The 22521-nt window shown below is 41.4% G+C and overlaps 2 protein-coding genes across 2 annotated transcripts in view; one reads left to right on the top strand and one right to left on the bottom strand.

Moving 5' to 3' along the window:
• htatip2 (HIV-1 Tat interactive protein 2) overlaps window positions 1-22521 on the bottom strand; it is a 29694-nt gene that overhangs the window by 6228 nt on the left and 945 nt on the right. The window contains exon 2 of the mRNA XM_008336980.3: window positions 2013-2132. Within this exon, the coding sequence (XP_008335202.1) occupies window positions 2013-2132 (120 nt within the window). The remainder of the gene's footprint in view (window positions 1-2012; window positions 2133-22521) is intronic.
• The window catches only part of dbx1a (developing brain homeobox 1a), a 3688-nt gene continuing 1968 nt past the window's right edge, over window positions 20802-22521 (top strand). The window contains exons 1-2 of the mRNA XM_008336982.3: window positions 20802-21553; window positions 21687-21791. Coding sequence (XP_008335204.1) covers window positions 21187-21553; window positions 21687-21791 — 472 coding nt within the window. The 5' untranslated portion in view covers window positions 20802-21186. The remainder of the gene's footprint in view (window positions 21554-21686; window positions 21792-22521) is intronic.

The raw sequence follows: 22521 nt of genomic DNA, 5'->3' as shown, positions 1-22521 counted from the left end.
TCTGAGGAACAATGTGCTCATTAAAGGAGCAAACAGATTAGACCTGTTTTTCAATTGATGGCCCTGAAAAGAGTCTGGAAGACTTGTCTGCCCCAGCAGGTACATGCTTCTCTCCTGCCCCACCTGCTTTCTCTGGAATGTGGATACCAGTAGATACCTTCATTTACAAATCACAATGTAAAGGAAAGAGAGACATTTCTCTCTTCATAAATGAGCTCCATGTTGTAATAAGAATGTCTAAATAACTGTGATACATCTTGTACTTTGATTCTCATCTGAAACAACTGTACTAATTGATGTTAATTGGTGTTGGTACAGTATTAATTAGTAAAGACTGATTCATAATCATTTTCTTAACCAATTTATAACTTAGTTTCTGTTACCTACTTAACTCATCATTTCATTTATCACAGTAATGGGAAAATCACTCCTCATTTCCTTCCAATTTCAAACATGAGTTTAAATATTGTTTGAACATCAAATGAACTAAATTCCTATAAGGTTACGATATTCCTGGGAATTCATTCTCTTTGGGCAGAACATAAAAGGAGACGATAAGATGATTGGTGATGCGGGGATTTTCCAAGGAGAAAATTAAACTTGAGACACTTAAACCTAAAGTCTTGTAGAGCAATAATAGCATAATGTGCCAAAGCCTCTTAGTAGATATTTGTATTTGGCTTTGAATTTTCACTATTAGATCTATTTGCTTGTCTTAAATCTCCTCTTTGTGGTGGCATGGCTGAAGCTTAATGACTCCTTTGAACTGCTGTCATCCCCGGCAGAATGGCTTTGGAAATGTCAACCAACTAACCTTTAGTCTCTTTCCCACATCCAGCAACAGTAAAGGGCCCATAATACCCAACTTTCAATTCCAGACCACCTCCGCTATTCATAAGGACTTAATCATTTTATTCATCACACATGCAAACATGCAGCCGTGGTTGTAATACTCGAGTTGTGACACAGCACTTGGTGTTGGTAAGAAGTTCATACACGTTTACCACGACCTTCTGGGCTGTGATACATAAATATTCAAAGGAAGTCATTTGACCATTAACTATGTTGATGCTTCAGTGAGAAATTCTCATTTTAATTTTTTTATGTGTTTTTTTCTCAAGCTATGGTTCTTAGCAATGCTGTATACTAATGCAGTAGTAAAAGAATAACACATTTTAAAACAATAATAAATATAGTTTTTTTCCCTTTTATCATATAATCTATTTACATTTGTCTTATGTGGTTTTACAAACATCAAGTTGAACTACTACTACTACTAACCTGAAGACATGGTTTTAAACGATCTTTTATCAAAAACATACAGTAGACTGTTACTTTTTATTGTTTCCATTTTGCACATACTTTACTGTAGGGTAGGATTATAACTTCAAATTTGCCCAAACACGATTTGGAAGCTGGGTTCTAAATGAGATACATGGAAATTGTTTTGGTTTTTTTTTCTTATTTATAGCTGAACAAACCACATTATTCTGCTCAGACGTCATGTTCTATCATATAAACTCTCCAGTTTAGAAACCTTTGGATTTTTAGCTGGAGTTCATGTTACAGTAAACATTGGATTCTATTAAATACGTTTTAATGCAACGGACTGTTTGCACGAGACTGATTATTTATGGGAACTACTGGAATATTTTAACTTAAAAAACTTGCATTTAAGCCAAATGGAAACCAATCGTACATATGTACAAATGTGATTTGTCTATAAACATAATGACTTTTTCAAGGTTTCAAAACCTTAGAGACATCTGTCTTTTTCTTTTTCTCTTAAAAACTAAAGTTTTGGCGAGCAGTCAAACTGGCCTCTGATTCATCATGTTGCTGTTGTTCTTTATTGTTTTGCTACCAATTAACCTTTTCTTCATTCTTTAAACAAATCAAATGTAACTGTTATCTCTTCTGATCCAGGAGTATATTTAGATGACATTTATTGTATTGATAATATTCAAACAATTATCAACATGCTAATCAGAAACACATTTCATTGGTTTTACCTTGTATGGGCCTTATGTCTTCTGGACTTCACAGACCATATGTCGTGGAGATACAGTACTGGCTGTTTCTCTGTCTTTGCTGCAGAGACAGTCTCTCGATGGGCCTTTCTGTCCAGTGGCCTACAGATGTAGAGAAACAGAAAGGAAAAAGGAGATCATGTCGGATCATGACAGACCCACCACAGCACAGGGACCTCCCTGCCGATAAGTAAACAACACTACAAATGGCAGAGCCTGCCGGACAATCACTTAGTGAATGAAAGCTAATTAGCTGAAGTCTAATTCCAGTTTACTAACACCTGTATTAGTGAGCTCGCACAGTGGGGAATCGAGATTGGCCAACAAGTGCTAATCCCCTATAAGCCCAGAGTACTCCTCCCGAGAACTGGCATTAGCATAAACTTTAGCCAGCTGTTGGCAACACAGAGGCTGAGGAGACAAGGAGTTTCTCCTAAAGTCAGATGACGGCATCTCACTTCAACAACTTTGTAACAAGTTCAACACATGTCAAAAGGTAAAAAGGTGGAAAGAAGCCCATCAGTGTGTGCACACCTTTTCAGGAAAATAGTTGTTTATCATTGTTTGAGAACAGCAGCTATCAAATTCTTTTTTTACAGATATATGTTACAGAATATATAGTATGCCAACAAGTTTTTCTTTTCACGTCTCTCCAGCCTTTGCAGGCCTGTGGGAACCGTGTTGTGATCCTCCACTTTCATTCCCATTCCTCCGCTCTTTCACTCTCCCATCCTCTCCCACTGCCTGGGTGGTTATGTGATTAGCCTGTAGCCGTGTGTGTATCAAGGCGAGTGCGAGTCCAGTTGTGTGAGTAAGGGATTAGCAAGCTTTCGCATTAACATTATGACAAGACTTGCTACATTCCCTAGCTCTGCTTATAATTTAAGGGGTGGAGAAAGCGGCTGGTCCATTAGCTCAGGCTGTTTGCTCAGGAAGGCCGACTCTGATCCTCTAATTTCTCCCACTGATTCCTAGAGGATCCCTGGCTTTTGTGACCGAGGCATGAGAAGATAAAAGATGGGAGCGAGGGGCACACTGATTCAGAGATCACCTTCTTTGGGACATTCTGTACACTTACCAAACTAATCAGCTCGTGTAAACACAGCAAGCCAAGTCGAGGGCTGCTGGGTAAAAGACTGGGGTCTGTGGGGTTGATTAGGAATAGCTGTTGATGGACCACACTCGGTGTCTACACTCTCTGATCTGCAGACCACATACTGACTGACTGACTGGGAGCAGCCTGACCCTCTGCTGTAGTCGGCTCCTGGTGGATGGAGAGGCTTTGATTGGATAAGACGTGGTCTTTAAAAAGTCTCAGAAACACAATCAAAAATGTTTTTTCTTTTCTTTGAATTACTCTTCTGAATTTAACTGGCACATCCGTTTAACATTTGATCAGTTTTAAAGAACCCTAAATAAGACTACTGATAATGAAATGGAAAATATAAATACATAGTGATTATATTCACAATAGGGACCTTTCTTTTAATGATCATAAATTACAATAAAAACTTAAACTGTGCTCCAAAACCACAGGAAACAAACGTAACCAAATTAGACTTGACCAGCCCTGACCCAGAGACATTGTTTAATGACAGCCTGTCAATCAACACATCTTAAAGCAGGCCCTCAGGGAATATGGGTCTGTCAGGACACGATGACTCAACATCATCTTCATTTTTAAGTGAACATCAGATCAAATGTCCAAGTGAAGTCCCTGAAGTCCCGGTCTCTCCTAATACCCCTCACAGCCAATTAGGGAGAAGTGATGGCAGCAAAGCTTCAATAGCAACGAAGACGAGCAGGTTGGAGCTGCACATGCTACCCTGCTAGCTGCTGCGAGTGGGAACAGGATTAATGGGCAATCAGTGGACGACTTATGGTTGAAATCAGCCTGATCTGTGGGAGTCTACTGGGGATTCCTGTCCAGTGTGGACTGAATCTGTGGCTTATGATCCAGTAATGGGTGCTTTGGTTGAGATCTAAGAAGGCCTTGTGGGAATATGGTGTCAAACTGGCCCAGACTTCCTCAGGCTAAAGAGAGGGGTTTGATAGACAAAGCAGCTTGACACAAAGATCAGGAAGGAACAAGTCCCAAATAATAGGACGTGTCACTACTAACTTGTACAGAAAGAGATGACCCCTCTCTTATACAGCTGGAAATATGGAACATGTAGGAGAGATTAGTTTGAAGAAATGACTCATTTTTGTCTTAAATCTTTGTCCTTGTAGACCTTCCTGGTTATCTAAGACAACCTCTGCTATACTATATATAGATTTTGTTTAACCAGTTTCTTGTGTGACAAAAAAATCCTTCACCAACATGCTGAACAACAACATCCAGTAATACACACTTTCTTTGACATAACTGTAGTAATACTATGTTACTTAACATGGAGTACAATTTTTTAAAAATACACAAAATTAAAAACAGGTGAATGAAATATGTTGTGCAGCCTCATGAGCACATCATCCCAAATGTAAGTGCAATAACCCTTCATTATCTCATCGTATTTGGTCATGGGCAGTACCTTTCAATATCCACATGTCTTTTTTTTATGTGCAATGCATTTATAATGCAAAATCTAGAATGTCTTTTTTTGCACAAATGGTCAATACGACTCAGAGTTTAATCTTACCAGCTACTTGAAATTATTAAATTATTACCTTTTTGTTCATCTTTGTAAATCTTAGCAGTTGGTCACCAATCTCTCTCAGAGTTAGCTATCAGCATCTAAGCCAGGCTAATGAACAGTTCTATTAATGGCAGCCGTACCTGTAGCTATGTAAAGAGATTGTTAATACAAATTTTAGTTCACCTATCTAAGTTTAACTGGTTTTATGTAAAAAAAAAAGAACTTTTACTTAACCATTGCTTACAAAGTTTTGTCTATAAAATTTCTCCAGCATTATCTAAATTAAAAATATCAGATTTACTCTACTTTAACAATTCTGTTGGAAGACCTTTGCTTCTCTGTATTGATTTACTATTGATCATCATTCTCACTGTTCAGGACAGACACATGTGTTTCCACTACCTCAAGTACTATATTTACATGATTGACAAATTGACCATAAAGATCTGTCATTGCTTATTATCGATTATTTTAATCCTATCAAGGTTACACTGAGCCTGACAGCGTTTGGTTAGTGTGTGTGTGTATGTTGAAGGGGCGTTCTGTCTGAGGTGCTGGGGTTTATGCCGTCTGTTAGCCCTGTCAGCCGATGGGTGGATGTGTGGTGAAGAATGGTGAAGGCAGGTGGTGTGACTAAAGCAAGGACTGGACCGAATTGGGCGGATGCAGGCCTTGGCTAAGAGAGGAGGAGAAGGGACGGGGTGTCACCAGTCAACGGGGCCTGTCCGAAACAGCGCAGCAAGCCACACCCTCCCAACTGTTCCTTTTTCAGCACCCTTCTGCCAGTTTCTCACTCTCCTCTTCATCCACTCTCTCATTCTCGCTTCATCTCTCTCCTCCTCTTTTCCTTTAGAAATGCATTGTTAACAAAACGATTTACAAACCCTGGCTGGTACATTATCCACGACCGCCTCCTGTGAGATTGATTTAGGCAAATGGATTCAGAAAGGGAGGGAGGGAAGGAGAAGGGGGGTGGATTTGGATGGAAAGGAGAAAGTAAAAAGGGGTGTGTTCCTCAATGCAACAGCTTTACAAAACCACCACATGGGCCACATTTAATATTCTCTTCTCTCTTGCATTTTGAGAAGCCATACATTAAACGCTCATTATACAGCCTTTATGTGCAGAAAGAGGCTCCAGCTCGGTGAGGCCACTGTGGCTGAAGATGGACTATGATCTTCCAGCATATGCATGCAATGCGCATCTTTAGAAGCTTTCTGACATGTGCGATATCATCATGACCATTGGGTGTTGACTTTCAAAATCCAGACACAGAGAGAGAGGGTGTGTCTGGATGAATACAATTTTCTACGCTGTGATTTAACTTGTCTGTAATGTTTAATAAAGTTGATATTCTGAGCCAGTGGAATCCAGCTGTTAAACCCAGCAGGGTCCATGAGTACATCTGTATTCTAACACCACTTCTACACCATCTTAAACTGCTGAAAGTTTATTTTAAAATGGTGAAGAGTGGATATGAACTAAAAAAAGTGTAAGTTTTGAGATTCAAAAATTGAAAAGCACATTAGAATTCTTTGGTCCTGCAGTAACTTTTTTGGACATCTTTCAGCCGTTGATTATTTTCTTTCAGTTTTATGTTTTCGTCGGACTTTTCAACAACATCATTTCACTTTCACAGTCCTCACTTCTATAACAATAGGATCCTTCTCTAGAGGTGCGTGGGGTTTGTTTGTGGGGGGGGGGGGGGTGGGGGGGGGCAAAGGTTGAACTGGGCATCCCATCATGATAAATCACTGGTTAATGAGGAGTCCATTGTGTCCTCACGCATTGTGCCCCCTCCGCTCCTCTTCCTCCCCCTCCTTCTCCTCCTCCTTGTGTCCCTTAGACCGCTACCTTTGGGTTGTTAAGCTGACACAGATAATGAACTGGCCGCTTTGAACTGTCCTCACAATATTGACTGGTTGCACACAGCAGATGTCTCCTTGGCAGAAAGCAACTGGTAAAAGCACATTAGGTTAACAAAGAGAGCTTTGCTTTGCAGGGGTGGGGACGGCAGAGGAGGTGGCAGCGGGGTCCGTGTGGGTGTGTTGTGAAGTGGGAGGGGGCAGTGGGATAGGGAGGGCAGAGGGCAAACTTCAGAGTTGACAGATCTGGGGGATTATATCAAAACAACATATATGTAAATGTTATATGACCAGGAGAGGCAGTGACAAAGAGGGAACACGATTTAAGGGAGAATATCTTCACAGGCTGGAGTCATGTTATGGACATGCTCTGGATCATAATCTCTTTTTATTTTGTACTTTGTTTTTGCCAAGTATGGAAATACGTTTGTTGAGTAAAGAGCTTTGAAATAAGCAAAATGTTGTGCTTTAAAAAAAAAAGTTTTGTGAATCTGGATGTACCCTGATGTACCCAGCCCTTTGCAGTAATATAAAAACAGTTATAAAGGACTGGTGTCATTTAGTTGTTAGGATTAATGTTTCATTTTCAGCATATTGCAAGACTTTGTCTACTTTACCAGTGTTGCCATTTGTCTCTGATAAACGTGTGTCCAATGTTTGTAAAAGCACTGACACGATCTTTTTATGAATGCAAACTAAATTCAAGTTGGGCACCTGTGAGTTGATTCACTTTGTCCACACATAACAAAATGATTAACTCCATTTTCAGTCTCCCTCTTGTTATTGTTGTTCAGTGAATTCAGCATGGCCTGTGAGCCGACTGGTTTCTTTCTAGCAGTGGGACGGGTGTCTAATGGGTCAATAATAGGCCGTGACTAACCTCCTCCCAGAGGAGCAGCTTGGCCAGACACACACTCACAGAAAGCAGCAGAAAGATATGAGCCACCAACACTGATTACCATATAATTGCAGCCATTGTATTTGACATGGAGAATTAGTAGCCCGCTAGGTGGCTAACTGGCCTTTTATTCTGCTGTGGACTGGTCGAAAAGAAAAAAAAAAACACACCCACACACAGACAGACATACTGAACAAATATGGAAGGAAAATGCTTTGTATTACAGCAAACACCTGCACCAACATCCACACTTGATCATCAACAGTGGCGTTCTCCAGAAAAAAGAAAATCTTTTGGAATTTGATCAGTGAAATAAATACACCTCATCTTTTGTCCACGGTTGCCAACCAGCCTTTATCCCGTCTCTCACACCTGTTTCTGTTGAGCCACCACATGTAATCAACCCCACAATTTAGAGAAGCATCTTTTCCTGTTTCAACAGCGCCGTATTAATCTGAATTCACGGATCAGTGTTTATACACTGGATAATCTGCCATGTCCTATTCAAAGTTCAACTTTCCTCTTTGAACATTACACACCCCGCCAGTCGTGAAGTCGTGCGCTTTTCCCACAACAAACCACATCCTCAGAAGTTGAGACACGGAACAATTTGATTTGGTTTCTGGCATACAAGTCAGGAGAGTTAACAAGACCCACCGCCATAGAGTCCCTTCACCCCACGTGTGGCTGAACGATCACTTCCTTGCGCGCCTCACATCGCAACAAATCTCCTTTCATGATCACTTTTCACTCTTTTTCTTTCTTGCCTGACTGAGTCTTTTTAAACTTTGGAGGGGAGAAGAGAGAGAGAGAGAGAGAGAGAGAGACGGCGAGAGAGGGAGAGTCAGGCAGAGAATTTTTCTCCCCTCTTAAAAGTTTTGTGTGAGGAGGGCTGAGTGAGCGTCCATTATAGAAAAGGCCCAGACCACCACTGGATGATGACCCTGCTTGAAGCGACAAAACACAATTGGTCACGGCCGCCAGCAGCTAATGGGCCAAAGAGGGATAGCCCTGGGTGGGTAATGACTGTATTCTCTGCCTTTTTCTCCTCACCCTTCTACTGCCCTTTTGCCCCCCACCTTACTTCAGTGGCCACGAACCTCATGCCCTCGTCAAACCCCTGCAGCGAGCACTGTATGAACCCTAGGCTTCTCTCCTCGAGTCACCTACATGAACTGCATAATGCTGTCAGTCACACTGTCTGCCCAGGATGTGCACTTGGCAGCAGATGCTGCAGACAGATCCGGAGAATCAGGGGACCATATGTTTGGATGAGTCATGCTTCTCATGCCTTTCCCACACAGTGGAACTCTGTCGAGGTTGCAGGACTAACTACATCCAGCTTAAACTGTTTTCCCCAAATAGTGTCAGTGCAAGAGGTAGGATGATTGCACTGAACCAAACTGTCAATATTTTTAAATAACACATCTGAAAATTATGGACTTGGCTCCAAAGACAACTTTTGACCAACATACTAATTATGTTTTGATTTTTTTATGCAATTTAAAGAGGGCTGGGGTATTGGACACTAAGTGGCACTTTGATATGACACACACTGGTTTATTTATTGCAGTAAAGGGATAAGAAGCCACTAGGAAACAATGAACAGATATATAGAAATAACAACAACAAAAATCCATAGACTATTGATGCTGACAAGGATGCAAACTAAGCAGGAGCTGGCTTTAAAATATCAGTACTTTTAAGATCACCAGATTAGGAAATTATAATCTTGGATCTACAGAACAAAAAATCTAGAAAAAAAAGAACACAGACATAAGACACATAAGGAGTGGAAACAGGTGTAAGAAACAGTGAGAGTCGGACCTTCACACAGAGATACTGGGTGGACAGGAATACAAAGTATAATAAGCAAAACACTGTGTAAATAATATAACTATGACCAGATATCTACATTAACTGTTACATTAAGTAACAGAAAAACTTAATTAAAACTAAATAATTGTAAAATTGCATAAAACAAAGGAGTTGTGAGATAACACTCTGAACTACACTCTAACAAACAACACAAAATAATTATTTCGTCTTAAGATTGCACATCCTTACTCAAATAGTTTCACGACTCATATGAGCAATAAATAAATAAATAAATAAAGATGGGACAAATTATTCCTTAATTGTCAATTTTAATTCATAATTAACCAAATACCTGGTTAAAATGCAACATCTATGGTAAAATGTAGTAGTAACGGTTTCTGGCAGGACATTTGGTGAAGCAGGGTGGTTGTGGGCAGTGGATAGCAAGGACGGATGGAGGCAAGTAGGGGAGGAGGAGGAGGTGGTGGTGGTGGTGGTGGTGGGCAAGTCACACTGCCGCTATTCAGGCTCTAAGACAACACCACACAGAATGATAGACTCCTCAGGATTGTTTGTTCCTCAGGGGCCATTCTATCTCCTGTCTCCCTCAATGGCACCCTTAGTCGCACATGAGAGGCTCTCACAGGTACCAGAGAGCATGTGTGTGTGTGTATGCATGTGTGTGTGTGTTTGATGGGTGGAGTGGGGTGGCAGAGGTGGGGTTGTATTTTAGAGATAAAGCCTCCTAGTCCTATGGTTGATTGCCCCGCTATAGACAGTCACTCAGAGGCACTGAAAGGCTCCCTCAGACACCAGTGAATAAACTCTTACTCTTACGCTTCCATACATCACCCTCCACCTCCCATCCACCATCCTCCTGCTCCTCCTCCTCCAGCTCCTCCGGCAGTGCCACTCCCTCCACTCTCACTTTGAATTTTTTTAAACACTCACCCTTTCAGCCCGGCTCCAATGCAACAGTCTCTACACTTTTTCCCCTAAAATATCCAACCTCAAATGCTAATAAACAACCCCCCGCCCCGGGGGTTGAGGACCACTACTTTAACTCCATATATGCACTGTTTTCTTTTAGTCTATTTGAATGCACTGAGTGACGGTGGCAGGAAACAGAAGTGCTGCCCCCTGTCAGTCGTCTTCCTTCAGGTCGACACATGAAATGGTGACGTTATCCCACCAAGCTAACCATTACCCTGCATGTCTAAGGAACATAGTTAGCATGGCTGTGGCTCTTGTCAGCTGTTTCCTGAATTTATCTGACACAGCAGGATGTACTCACACAGTCGTCAGTGTGGAGTTACACATTTACCCCTTTACCAAGTACTGACTGTCCTGCTGCTGTAACTTACACCTCAGGTTAACAGTAAGTTAGTTTTTTTTACTTAGGTCAGCAGCTATTACCCAGGCCTTTATTAGGTTTCTCTATAGCAATCATTTTCCTCTCAAAACAATTTTACTTAACACAAACTGGTGTTAATAGTTGTATTATTAAGGCGATTGGTATACTGGATAAAAGCAGATTAAGTAAAAAAAAAAAATCAAAAAATTCTCTGCTGTTTCTCTCACTTCGTTTTTTTTTTTTTTGCAAATTGCTCATTCTTTAGCTTCACATCTAAAGGTCAGGTGACTCAGCATTAGGGCCTGAAGTACACAATATACGATGATCATTGTATTTTTAAAGACAAAACTTAACATTGCTTTTACTGCTTACAAAAATAGTATTCAATAATTATTCATTATCATCATTATTTGCTTTAGTGTTAATACTGTGCCTTCTCCCAGCAGCTGCAGTACACAGACCTACATTTGCAATCCACAAAACAGTCACTTCCTGGTCAGTGTCATGCATTTACATGTTCCAACCTTTAAATGTAAAGCCCAGTGGCCAGAGGAGCTGAATGTTGCCTCCTTATGGTGCAGCCTGGTTTAAGCCATTCAAATTCAGGCCCAGTGCAGAAGTGCAGGGGTTTTGCATATTCCACAGTCTTTGGGGACCTCAGCACCGGCAGGACTACCTTTGTCTGCACCTCAGACCCTGTGTACCGCTGGGATTTCTCTGCTCTGATCAGGCCTCCATTTAAACAAGTGAAACAAAACAAGCATTTAAACCATGGCTTCCCTTTATCAGAGATTTATTTGCAAGCTGTTGCCCTTCTGCCTGCGCCATTGTAAATGATAATTCCTTTGGTATTTACATTTTCCCTAATCTGAACACACACCCACACACAAATATTAAAATATAATAGTTGTAGAGTGATAGTATTCTAGATGAGTACTTTACTTAACAATTTGGAAGTGTTTCGTGAGGACAAGTATCCAAGTGGTCTGTCTTCTCGTCTTTCTTCCTCCACCAACTGTTATTTTCTTTTCAGTGATACATTCAGCCACTTCAAAATCCTCTCCGACAATAGATCTAATATAGGCTCCTCTCAAATCCTCTCCTTCACCTCTGTTTCAATCGTCACATGCACTTGTGTGGAACTATGGCTAAATTAGTCTGCTTAGAAATAAGAAGTGCTTTAATTAAAAAAAAAACTTCATCCTCTTTCCAAATCCCACCCTCTCGGCTTTATTCTTCTCTTCTCATCCACTTTCCGACACGGCCGCGGCTGCATCTCATCCACTAGGCCCAAAGAGGGGGGTGTCGTTGACTTGCACTTGCGGGCATTCACTTGTTCACAGGTCTCAATAGAAATTCCCCGTAGATACAATGACCTGGCAAATTAAAGGAATGACTGTCCAAATTAAACCCAGCAAAGGCAGCCCCAGGCAGGCAGCCCCAGTCGGAGTCTCCCCCCTCCTTCCAACCATTCAGTCTTTCTCATAAACGAAAGGTGAGGGGACAGAGTGAATGGATGTTTTCTTCACAGTCCTACTTGAGATGCTACTTCTTGCTAATTAACTGGTGCTCTTTGTCAACTCCTCTGTGAGCATGAAGGACCTTGAGGAGGAGGAGAAGGAGGAGCTGGGGTGGGGGATTGAATAGAGCTTTCCCAACTGGCAACCCTTGCCAACTGTCTCTTGCTCTCATGCACGCCTTATTCTCATCTCTTTGTCAGATGTTGCAATAGTGAAGGAACTGATAGTGCTTTGATTATTCTTTCTTTCTTTATGAGCTCCTGCCGACATTATTGTTGTTGACTCATCCGTTTCTCAATGGTGGGAAACTGATAAAATTGTTTGCATTTGCCGATCATTAAAAATTAATTTTCACATGAAAGACGAGTAAATACATGAACGTGTGTGTGTCCTAGTGTGTGTGTGCCTTTGCATGTGAATGCAGACCCTGTGCCGGAGACAGCCTATTGGGGCCTGTCATCTTTAATCCCCGAAATATTGTCCAAGTTCAATGAATGGTGTAAAATTGGAACATATGTGTCATTATTCTGAAAATCTTTCTTTCAACGCTCATCACCTGTCTGTACTTCTATCCCAGACTCCTTTCGTAGGCTGCCGGTGTCCCACAAAATTAACATTAAACTTTTGTATATTGTTTATTAACAGAGGAGAAAATCTAGTCCTTCTTCAGCGTGAGACATTGATTTTATTTTTATTTATTATATTATTATAATTATTATAAAGATATACAGAGCTAAAAGCCTGTGCCCCAAAACAGCAAATGATCATAATTTATGTCCATGTGCTGAATTCCTGTCAGAGGCAGCTTTGACATACATCACAGAGATAAAGTTGGACTCTAAACTGGGCTCTCCTTAGGGATACTGTAAATATCCATTAAACATTAGACCCAAAGAGAAGGCCATGGGAAAATATTCAAAAAGAACCATCAAATTATCACATGCTACCATCATCTGTCATGAATACTTTTTGAGCCAAACTTTTTTTTCTCTATGTTAGCTGGGGAAAACAAAAAAAGTTTTTTCATCACACACATTCCCCCTTCAGAGAAGCAGGACAGAAGAGGTCATTGACCCTCGTCCAGGCTTATTTTCTACTGAATGAAAAGGTGACGTCTCTGGACAAGTTTTAACTCTAATGATTTTCTGAAGAAAAGTGAAAGTTTCAAATTCTTGCTCTTAAGCTTGCTGTCTTTGGAGTGGACCCGTCTTAGGCCATTGTGCTCCCCTTGACCTTAAGTGTCTTATCATTTGGCCTCGGAGAGCAGAGGTCAATCTGCAATAGATGACCCTTCCCCCCAGGAGTGGTTGGTTTTACTTTTGTACAAGTACGAGAGGTCTCTAAGAAGACTGAGCAGCTAAAGATAATATACAAAGTAATTTTAGCTGAAGCTTTGATATAGAGCCATAGGATAGAACAGTTAGTGGAGGTTATGCTACGTGTGGCTTAACACCTACACATTGGTCACAATTCCATTAAAAGCCAGTTTCAAACCTGGCGTCCCTTTGATGATAGTATTTGAAAACAATATCTTAAAACAACATTGCATCTTACTGTGTTTCTGATCTGGATGAAGTAGTTCATTTCTTGCTCATCAGGCAGAAATGGTTCCAAGTTTAACAAGGCTACTAAACGTGACAGGAAGGTTGGTATGAAGAGGAGGGAGAACAATGGGGGAAATGGACTGCAGAAGTTGGTGAATGGGGTAGACCTGTGATGGTTTGGAGAAGTGACAAGCAGAGGGGAGGGGGGGTTAAAAAGCTATGGGAGCAGAGGTCATCTCACCTAGGGACTATTGGAATCTCCTTTAACGCAGTGATGGGATCAGTTACAGGCCACACTGTGATGGAGATCCAGCACAGACCAATGACTCCAAATGTGAGTTTTCAAAGCAGGACTTTGACTGCTTCAAGAATCAGACCTGTGGGGTCTGCTGTTACAAAGTCAGTCAGACCACATTACTGCTGCCTGTATGAATAAAGAAGCTGATGGTCATCATGCATCACAAAGTTTCAACAGGGTCAATGGACCAGTTGATGGTGCACATCCGGGTTGAGTCATCCAACAGTGGCCTTATCGACTTTTGCTGGTCACGGCCAAGCTGCTGCAATTTCCACGCATGTTTAAAACATTGTTGCTGTTAGTTAGAATTTTTAACAAAACTTTTTAACAAATGTAACACAAAAAATGGATTTAAATTTTGTGAACGTACTTTATATTTATTCAAAAAACACTTTATAGGAACATTATCAGTTCACTTTAAGTTGAATAGGAGTGGTAGGGTTTGAACATGATAATAAATCATGTAGATGGATTGATGTTTCACAGTGGTAATCTTACCAGGAACCTGAATCAGGGGGCTTCAACATGGAATGTTCATTAAAGATTCAAAGTTGATGGTAGATGGTCAGATATGTTTATATTTTTGTTTGGTTTTAGCTTTATTTCAACAACAGGAAAATTATATCCAGTAAGAGCATAATCTAGAACATTTGTTGATTGAGATTTAAATCAATAAAATATTGAAACTTAAAATTTAAATCACTAAAATATTGTACAGGACAAAAATAACTGTATTTACTTTAGTAAATACATTAATCTAGTTTATTTAATTATTACACTGTTTTCTTAGTCTGTATTTGTGCTCCTTTACATGAAGGATGTTGTAAAGGCTAAATGTACATGTTGTTTTGTTCGATTAATCGTGTGAGGCCAAGTCCAAGAATCATGTCCAGCCTTGTTTGTGCACAGCTCAGGCCGCTAGGGCCCTTCCCCACACACACAAGCACACAGACACCCACACACACAAAGTGATACATGCAAGCACACACACTTGTGCAGGAGCAGCAGCATCAGCAGCAGCAGCAGCAGTGCTGAAAAGATCACTGGTTTCCTCCTGTTATGCAAATGCATCAAAACGCTTGAGTGAGAATTATATATGAATCCAATGAGGCTTTTTCTCTCTTTTAGAAATGCTTAGCCACAAGTAGTGAGACCCCTCAATGGCAAGCGTCCGCTTCACTCCCTGGCTATGCGTATTATTCAGCTTGACGAGACGCAAACTGACATAAGCACCCGGGCTCACTTTCACCCACTGGCAATCCGATTATATGGCCAAAACGGCATCAATGCTGCAGGGCCAACAGGCAGTGAAGTCCGTCAAGCATCCCCTCCTCCACCCAAGCCCCTTCTTTCCCCATTCATACCTTCTTCTTCTTCTGCCCTACACTGCCACCCCTCCCAAGCACACACTTCTGCAAGCCTCCAGACCCAACGGCAGTCAACAACAAACCTCACAGGCCTCACAGAGAAAACAATACCTCGGAAAAATTCTGTTAAAAAAGACTTCAGTTATTTATTTTACTTCTCTTATTAAATCACCCGTATGTTAAGATGTGTGACTAAAGAAAAAAGAAATTTGCCAATTTCACATTTGATAACAGGACTTTTTTTTGTGAATTATGTGAATTTTTGTGCTTCATGCTTGTCGTTGCCGGCTGTGCTGCTTAGCCAAGGACAAAGACAGCATTAGGCAGCTGCATGTGGTGGCCCTCTGAACTCTGTCTGCTGTCTAATAAGCAGATATTAGCTGCTATATCTATATCAAACAAGTGCTGCAGGTCGGCCTGAGCAGGAGAGTCACCGCTAACATCACAATGGGACTCCAACCCTAAACTGGTCTTGACAACCACACAGCCGAGCCTTCTTTTCCTTGCTGCGCGGTGACGCTTGGGTCCTCAGACAGGGCACCCGTTGAAGCAGTGGGTGTTTACATGACGCTACTCGATAGGACTGCCAGGTGCTGGGAGGGGGGAGGGGGGTGTTCTGCTTGCAAATCGCCCTGCATCCGTGAAACTAATGTAGAGATGAGATTAAACTTGCCTAGAGATACATTTGCAATTGATTAACGCTGAGCCACTGTGACAAATTGTATATACTTTTGAGGGAGTGTGTGCAGGTCTTTGTGTGCGTGTGTGTATGAGACAGAGAAAGACAGAGAGACAGAGAGATAGAGAGTGAGAGAAAGAGAGAGACAGAGAGGGAGAGAGAGCATGTAATGCGACATTGCTTCAAAACTTGGTGAACAAAGTTTCATTAAATCCTTGACATAGCACTAACACCTGAGTCAGGGCACTTTAAGCACAGCTCACATTTCTTAAAGAAGAAGAAAAAAATGACCACATAAAATGTGTTTGAAAAGTTTCAGGTAAAGTTAATGTTAATGTTCTGAGTTAATGATAAGTTCATGTTTTCTGCCTGCCTGCCTCTCTTTCCTACTAAAAAACTGGATTTAGAAGACTACTGTTTCCTCTGCACCCCTCTGTTTTGTCTGGTATTAATGAGCAATTAACTTTGCATACAAGGTCATGCACAATGGTATTGGTTGTCAGATTATGCTAATGCATTTGGCTGTGGCTGTGGTGAAAGAGCACGGGGAATCCCTGTGAATAGGGAGCATTGAGGCCTTTCTTTGAGATGAGAAAATGATATGCACACTGTACCGACATGCGCTTTAAGAGGATTAGGGCACCACTCGACATCCATACTGACAACTGCTAATAAATGAGCAGGGAAAAGGACATAAAGTGTTTCAGTCTGAGGCGCAACATGCAGCTACTTCCAAAAACGTCCCATGGTTAAAAGTAGGAATTGAAGCATAGATAATCTAAAATAAAAACTAAACTACAGTTAAAGGTGGTGACAGAAGACATGTTAAAGCATGATCACGTGTAGTAAAGCAGATAAAAAGGAGCCCGGGGTGAAACTAAGAGGTTGCACTCCCATGACCAACTTAGCGGGAACAGGTGCAGCCAGAGTTCAAATGGAGCGCTTTGTGTAATGATATGGCTCCAGTCCATGTGGGAGAGAGGGAGGGAGGGAGGAAGAAAACCCATGTTTAATACAAAGTTAATATCAATTTAATGCTTGTCACTGCTTCTCTGAATCCTCTGGCATTTACTTAGTGTTAAGCAGGGCCTTTTGCAGATGCTGCGTGGAGGAACCTGCGGTGCCATCGGTGAGCTGAGGTGAAGCTGCGGCCAAAACTCCCCAAGTGGGAGACATTGTTGAGGTGAAGCTCAGACACAGACTGAATGTGCTCAGATAGATGTTGGTAAATATAACAGGGCAAGTGGAGGGCTTTGGTACAGCAGGACTGAGGAACAAAATAATAATTTATGATGTTAATTTATTTGGAATCAACAGCCTGTTGCTTATTTTGTAGCATGTATGGTTGAGCTCATTTAGAAATGATTAACTTTACATTTAACGATTTACATGGGAAACAAACACATTAATCTACATTTACAGTGCAGTTTTTCAGTTTCTGGTTAAAACCCATATCGGTACAATGTATTTCCACTCACAGGGAAATATTATTTGTCACTAAGTGATTTTAAGCCAAGCAAAGAAAGTTAAGTTCTTTTTTTTTTTTAGAAAAGAAAACACTATTTTATATCATTGAGGGAAAACTATCTCACATAAACTAGTAAGATACATTTGCTTAATTAAGTTAAAACAAAACAAACATTTAAATGATGGGCTCCTTCCTAAAAGTGTAATGGCAAAAATAAAGGAACATGTTTCAGACCGTGGAGAACTTTGTGATGAGCATTAAGACAAAAAAAAAAAAATCTTTTAAGACCTTGAAGAAATTATATCCAACAAGGAAAAAACAACATATTACCAAAATAAAAGTGGGGCAATAATAGTTTTAAGTAAACTGTTTCAAGGATTTTTGATTATATACGTCAAACATTTTAAGTATTGAATATTCTCTAACAAAGATAAAACATGTTGTCTGTTAAAAATATTAGAACATTTTACATAGAGCCATTTTCTTGAAGAAATGTTAAGAAAGACAAGAAATAATAACACTGAAAAAAAAAGAACCTACTGTACGTGGAAACTGAATTCTGGGAAATAACATTTGCTCCAAGTTATAATCTAAAAAGAACTGAAATCCGGTTCCTTTAAAATTTGTGGGGTTTTTTTTACTCATTTTAGGAATAAACATATTTTTGATGCTTCAATAATTTTATCATTTTATTAAATTAAAGTTTGGTTAAAAATATGACGACTGCTTTAATTTCAAAAGTGGTTCATTTTTGATCATTTTAAAGAAGAGTTCTTAAAGTGAAGAATGGGAAATGCTGTGGTGATGTTTCAGAAGAGGGGATAATCTAAATATGAAATAAAGGAATAGTATCTTCTCTGTTGTTTTGTCTGAACACAATGACAGTTTGAAGATTACTTTAAAACCACGGAACAACTACCTCCAAAAGGCCAGAGTGAATGTTTCTCCTCCCTGCACAAAGCTCTGACTAAAGTTCCTTTGAGAAATGATGAACTGATGACTTTGAAGACGATCAAATTAGAAGATGCTGAATAAAGATGTGCAACACTCGCTCTCACTTTCCATTCACATTTGAATTGGATGCAGACTGAAAAAATCTGCAGGACTAAGGAGGAGGATGGACAGGCTGGTAACTGGTGTCATACACAACAGGGCTGCAACCAGTCAGCACAATCTGTTCATCTTTGGTTAAGTGAAAAGATGGGGAGTTCCCCTTTTCCTCGGTGATTCCACGTCACCGATAAATAATGAGGGAATAATAAACAGTTAACCACCTGTCGGATCTTCGGCACAACGGCACGGCCCATACAGAGGCTGTCATGCATGGGTAACACATTTACTCAGTCGCTTTCACTTAACGAAGCCAAAAGAGACTCAAGACAATGGTTAAGTTCATCTTTCTGGTGTAAACTGCTGGGGCCCTGTCGGCAAATGTTTGAACTGCGTTGATATTTGGGTTAAACACGGCAAATACATTTAAGAAAAACCACAAATCTATCCAAGCATAGAAAAGTTAGGAAAATACTTCAGAATCAGCGAGTATTGTAGATGTTTTTTTAGAAAGTAAAAACTGTATGATAAGTGCATAAAATATGCAACATAATTCTTCAATGTTATTTGTAGCCTGAAGCATCTAACCTGTAAAAAGATCGGACTGGAATGATGTCACAGGAGTTGGTGTTGGTGCTAATATTTCAGAGATGTGCTTTTAATGGCTTTAATTCAGTCGCAGCCAGCTGTTTTTACTCGGCCTGGTAAAAGGAGCGGAGACGTGGCAAGCTTGCAAAGCTCGTAGAAATTAGTCTCGGTCAGCCAGAGCAGCCGATGCTTCCTACTAACCATCTGCTTACGGCTCACAAAAGGAGGATTTCGGGCAGCCAAGTAAAGGAATACGGGCTCATAAAAAAGCATTGAAGCTCTCGTTACTTATTGGAGGTGTAGCTGTGGTGAGGGTGAGCTGCGTTAACGCCTGTTTGTGCGCCCTGCGCTCATAAAAGCAGACGCACCTCTGATAAGCCCTGACTCTCCAAAGGATCATTTCACGGAGGCGTTCCCTTTTAATTATCGGATTGTGGCAGCAATTTGCATTCTTCAGTATTTGGAATGATTTTAAATGATGTTAACTAACTAGACGCCGAATTTGTTCTCAAAATGACCGAAGACTCTTGCGCCATTGAACCTTGGATAATGTTCATGTATGCTCACTGTCTTGAAGTATTCATTCATCCCATAACGGCCTCAAAATGTAGTTATATATGCGCACAGTCATAAAAATACTAGATAATAAGTCTTACACTTTTAACACTGGAGAGAACTCTGTGCGTAAAACAATTACGCAGCTCGTTTTTAGCACAAATGAATAGAAATAAGATAAAAAATAAAATAACACGATTGATTCTCTGATTCATAGATAATTTAAAAATAACTTATAAGCTTTTTTTTTTTACTGGATTTACTGGATTCTACATGTGCATCTTAAACCTCTGCGTCTGCGGCGCACCCTCGCCTGTTCACCCTGCGTTAACAGGTTTTCGGGGGGCCAAAGCTGACAGAACACGACTATCAGGCTCCAAGCCGCTTTAATAAGAGTTTTATATGGCTCTCAGTGTCCGCTCATATGAATGCGTTTTAAATCAAATCACAGATGCACTTTTATTCAGCCGGTTAAAATAGCAGAACAAAACCGTCTTTTGAATTAAAGCTTTTTTTTTCTATTCCACTGGGCTTTTTTTTAAGCCGGGAGAGGGGAGAAGAGAAAGGCCGAGGGGCACCTCCTCCTCCGCAGCTGAGGGTGACAGTTAGTTCATGGTTAACAGGATCATGTGCGCACGGCTCAGGCCGCACACTTCTCCTGTGCGCTCTGCGCCGCGGCTCCGCGCTCTGAATGAAGCCGGTGCAAAAAGAGTGATATTTAACACATCTGTTAAAGCGTTTTGATAGCAGAAATCCGTTTAAGACATTATTCCATGACGAGGGCCAGATTGAGTGTTGAGAATCCTATGAAATCCTAAAACTGATTTACATTTTGGATTTGGCACAAGGCATCTGCACACATATTGTAAATCTAAATCTAATCTAAATATAAATGAACAAAAATAAAGTTTTTACATTTTAAAGTAGTTAGTTGCCAGGTGCAATGTCTATAATTATTTCCTTATGATGTTTTCTACTCTCAGAACTACATTTCAATAACATCACAGCTTCGCATTTTAAAATGTGTTACGTTTCATTCCTCACAACAAAAAGCCGCGGAATAATCTTTGTTAAAGTGTTTATTAAACACCACACATTATGCGCCGGATAATGAGCGAGTCTGCAGAGATTGCTCTTTAATTAGGCTGCTTGGCAGTGCCAAAGAAACCTCATTGAAAAGAAAGTGGTCAACATGCAAAATTGATGACTGACCATCTTTTGTGGTCACTATATTGTGTGTCGCTTGCTTATGAAGTCTAATGCAATCATAAATTGGGTCCCCCGGCCAATCAGCGGCCCGGTGGATGGTGCATGAAAGCGTCTCATGTGGAGAACTTTGTTGAGCCCCATTGTGAAGCTGTCAGTCCGGAGAGGAGGTGGGGGGACCGGCGGCTATAAAACTCCTCTCCCCAGAGTGAGGGAGTCAGAGGAGTAAGCAGCCATTCACACGAGTGATTCTCTCTCATCTGAAACCAGGAGTATTTCAACTTTCACACACTATTTTCAAAGCGGGACCATGATGATCCCAAGCGCCATTGCGCCCCCTGCCCTCTACCCTGGGCTCTACCGACCCGCTGCGGCTCTGCCGCTCCACCAGACTCTGCCGTCAGCCTTCCCGACCCACTCCAGCTTCCTAGTGGAGGACCTGCTGCGCATGGGTCGCCCCGCCGCCTTCATTAACCGTACGATCCCTCCAGCCAGTGTCTCGCTGCCCACTGTCACCACTTCCGTGTCATTCAGCTGCGCGCCCGCGGAACGCACGGTGGTCACGGCCGCCGTGACACGCGATTCGTGCTCACCTAAAACGTCGCTGTCGAGCAACAAGGATCCAACCTTTCTCAAGTTTGGAGTGAGTGCCATCCTCGCACCTTCACCAAAGACCGGTAAGTGATGTGTTGTTGTTTTTTTCCCTCATTTAAGAATAAATCTTTATGTATGTTTATTATATATATATATATATGTTTTTCTTCAACTGTATTGTTGCCCTGTAAATAACGCCTACGATGTTTCCCACAGCATCTTCTCCACCTACGCTCCAAAACCTGCACTCCAACAAGACCTTCCCCTTCCCCTGCTTTGACGGAACCTTTCACCCCATATTCAGGACGCCCTATTTACCAGGTAGGCGCAACTTTCTGCACCGTGCCTTTGGGGCTATAGATTCAACTGTCTGCGGCCTTTACAATTCTGTCTGAACTAATTGCATTTAAATGTAAAACACTTTCAACCCCTGTCATATATTTTACTCGAAATAGAGGCAGAAAGGGGACAAACAGCCAGAAAAGAAGAAATCACTGTCTTATTATTGGGAGCTCTGGCCCCCAGCCGGACCCACCCACCCTCCCCCTAATTAACCAATTATCCCAAATCGTCACGCTCTAAATTTGAGGCGGGGTGGCGAGTTATAGTCCACCCTGCTTCCCATTGGGAGGCGTTTTGGCATTTTCCCGGCCCACGTTTTCCCACAGCGTCCGGGGGGCCAACGGGCTGCAGTGGCGGGCAACAAAAGCCCTCAGCACCGTGACCAATTTGGTCAGCTCCCACCGGGCGAACCACCCACACACCCCGGAGAGTGACTTTTACCAGGCGGGCCAAAGGCGTGAACCAGTCATGCACTAATTTCCCCATTAGGCGCTATTCAAAGTTTTCAATATTCTCACAAGACCACATAGCGCGTCCTTGTTCCCAATTCTGCTGCGGCCACAGGGCAGCTACAGTCAGGAAGAAGTGTAGCCAGCAGCGTAGCACACAGGAAACTTGTCATGTGAGCTTGGATTTGAAAAAGAGGAAAAAAGACCCCTAAAAGAAAAATCCCAAATCCTTCCAGCTGGGGGATGTTTTAAGCCCAGCA

Source organism: Cynoglossus semilaevis, unplaced genomic scaffold (genome assembly GCF_000523025.1).
Source record: "Cynoglossus semilaevis isolate Cse_v1.0 unplaced genomic scaffold, Cse_v1.0 scaffold1033, whole genome shotgun sequence".
Taxonomy (NCBI): domain Eukaryota; kingdom Metazoa; phylum Chordata; class Actinopteri; order Pleuronectiformes; family Cynoglossidae; genus Cynoglossus; species Cynoglossus semilaevis.
Note: the sequence above shows the minus strand (reverse complement) of the source record. Positions and strands in the feature narration are given on the sequence as shown.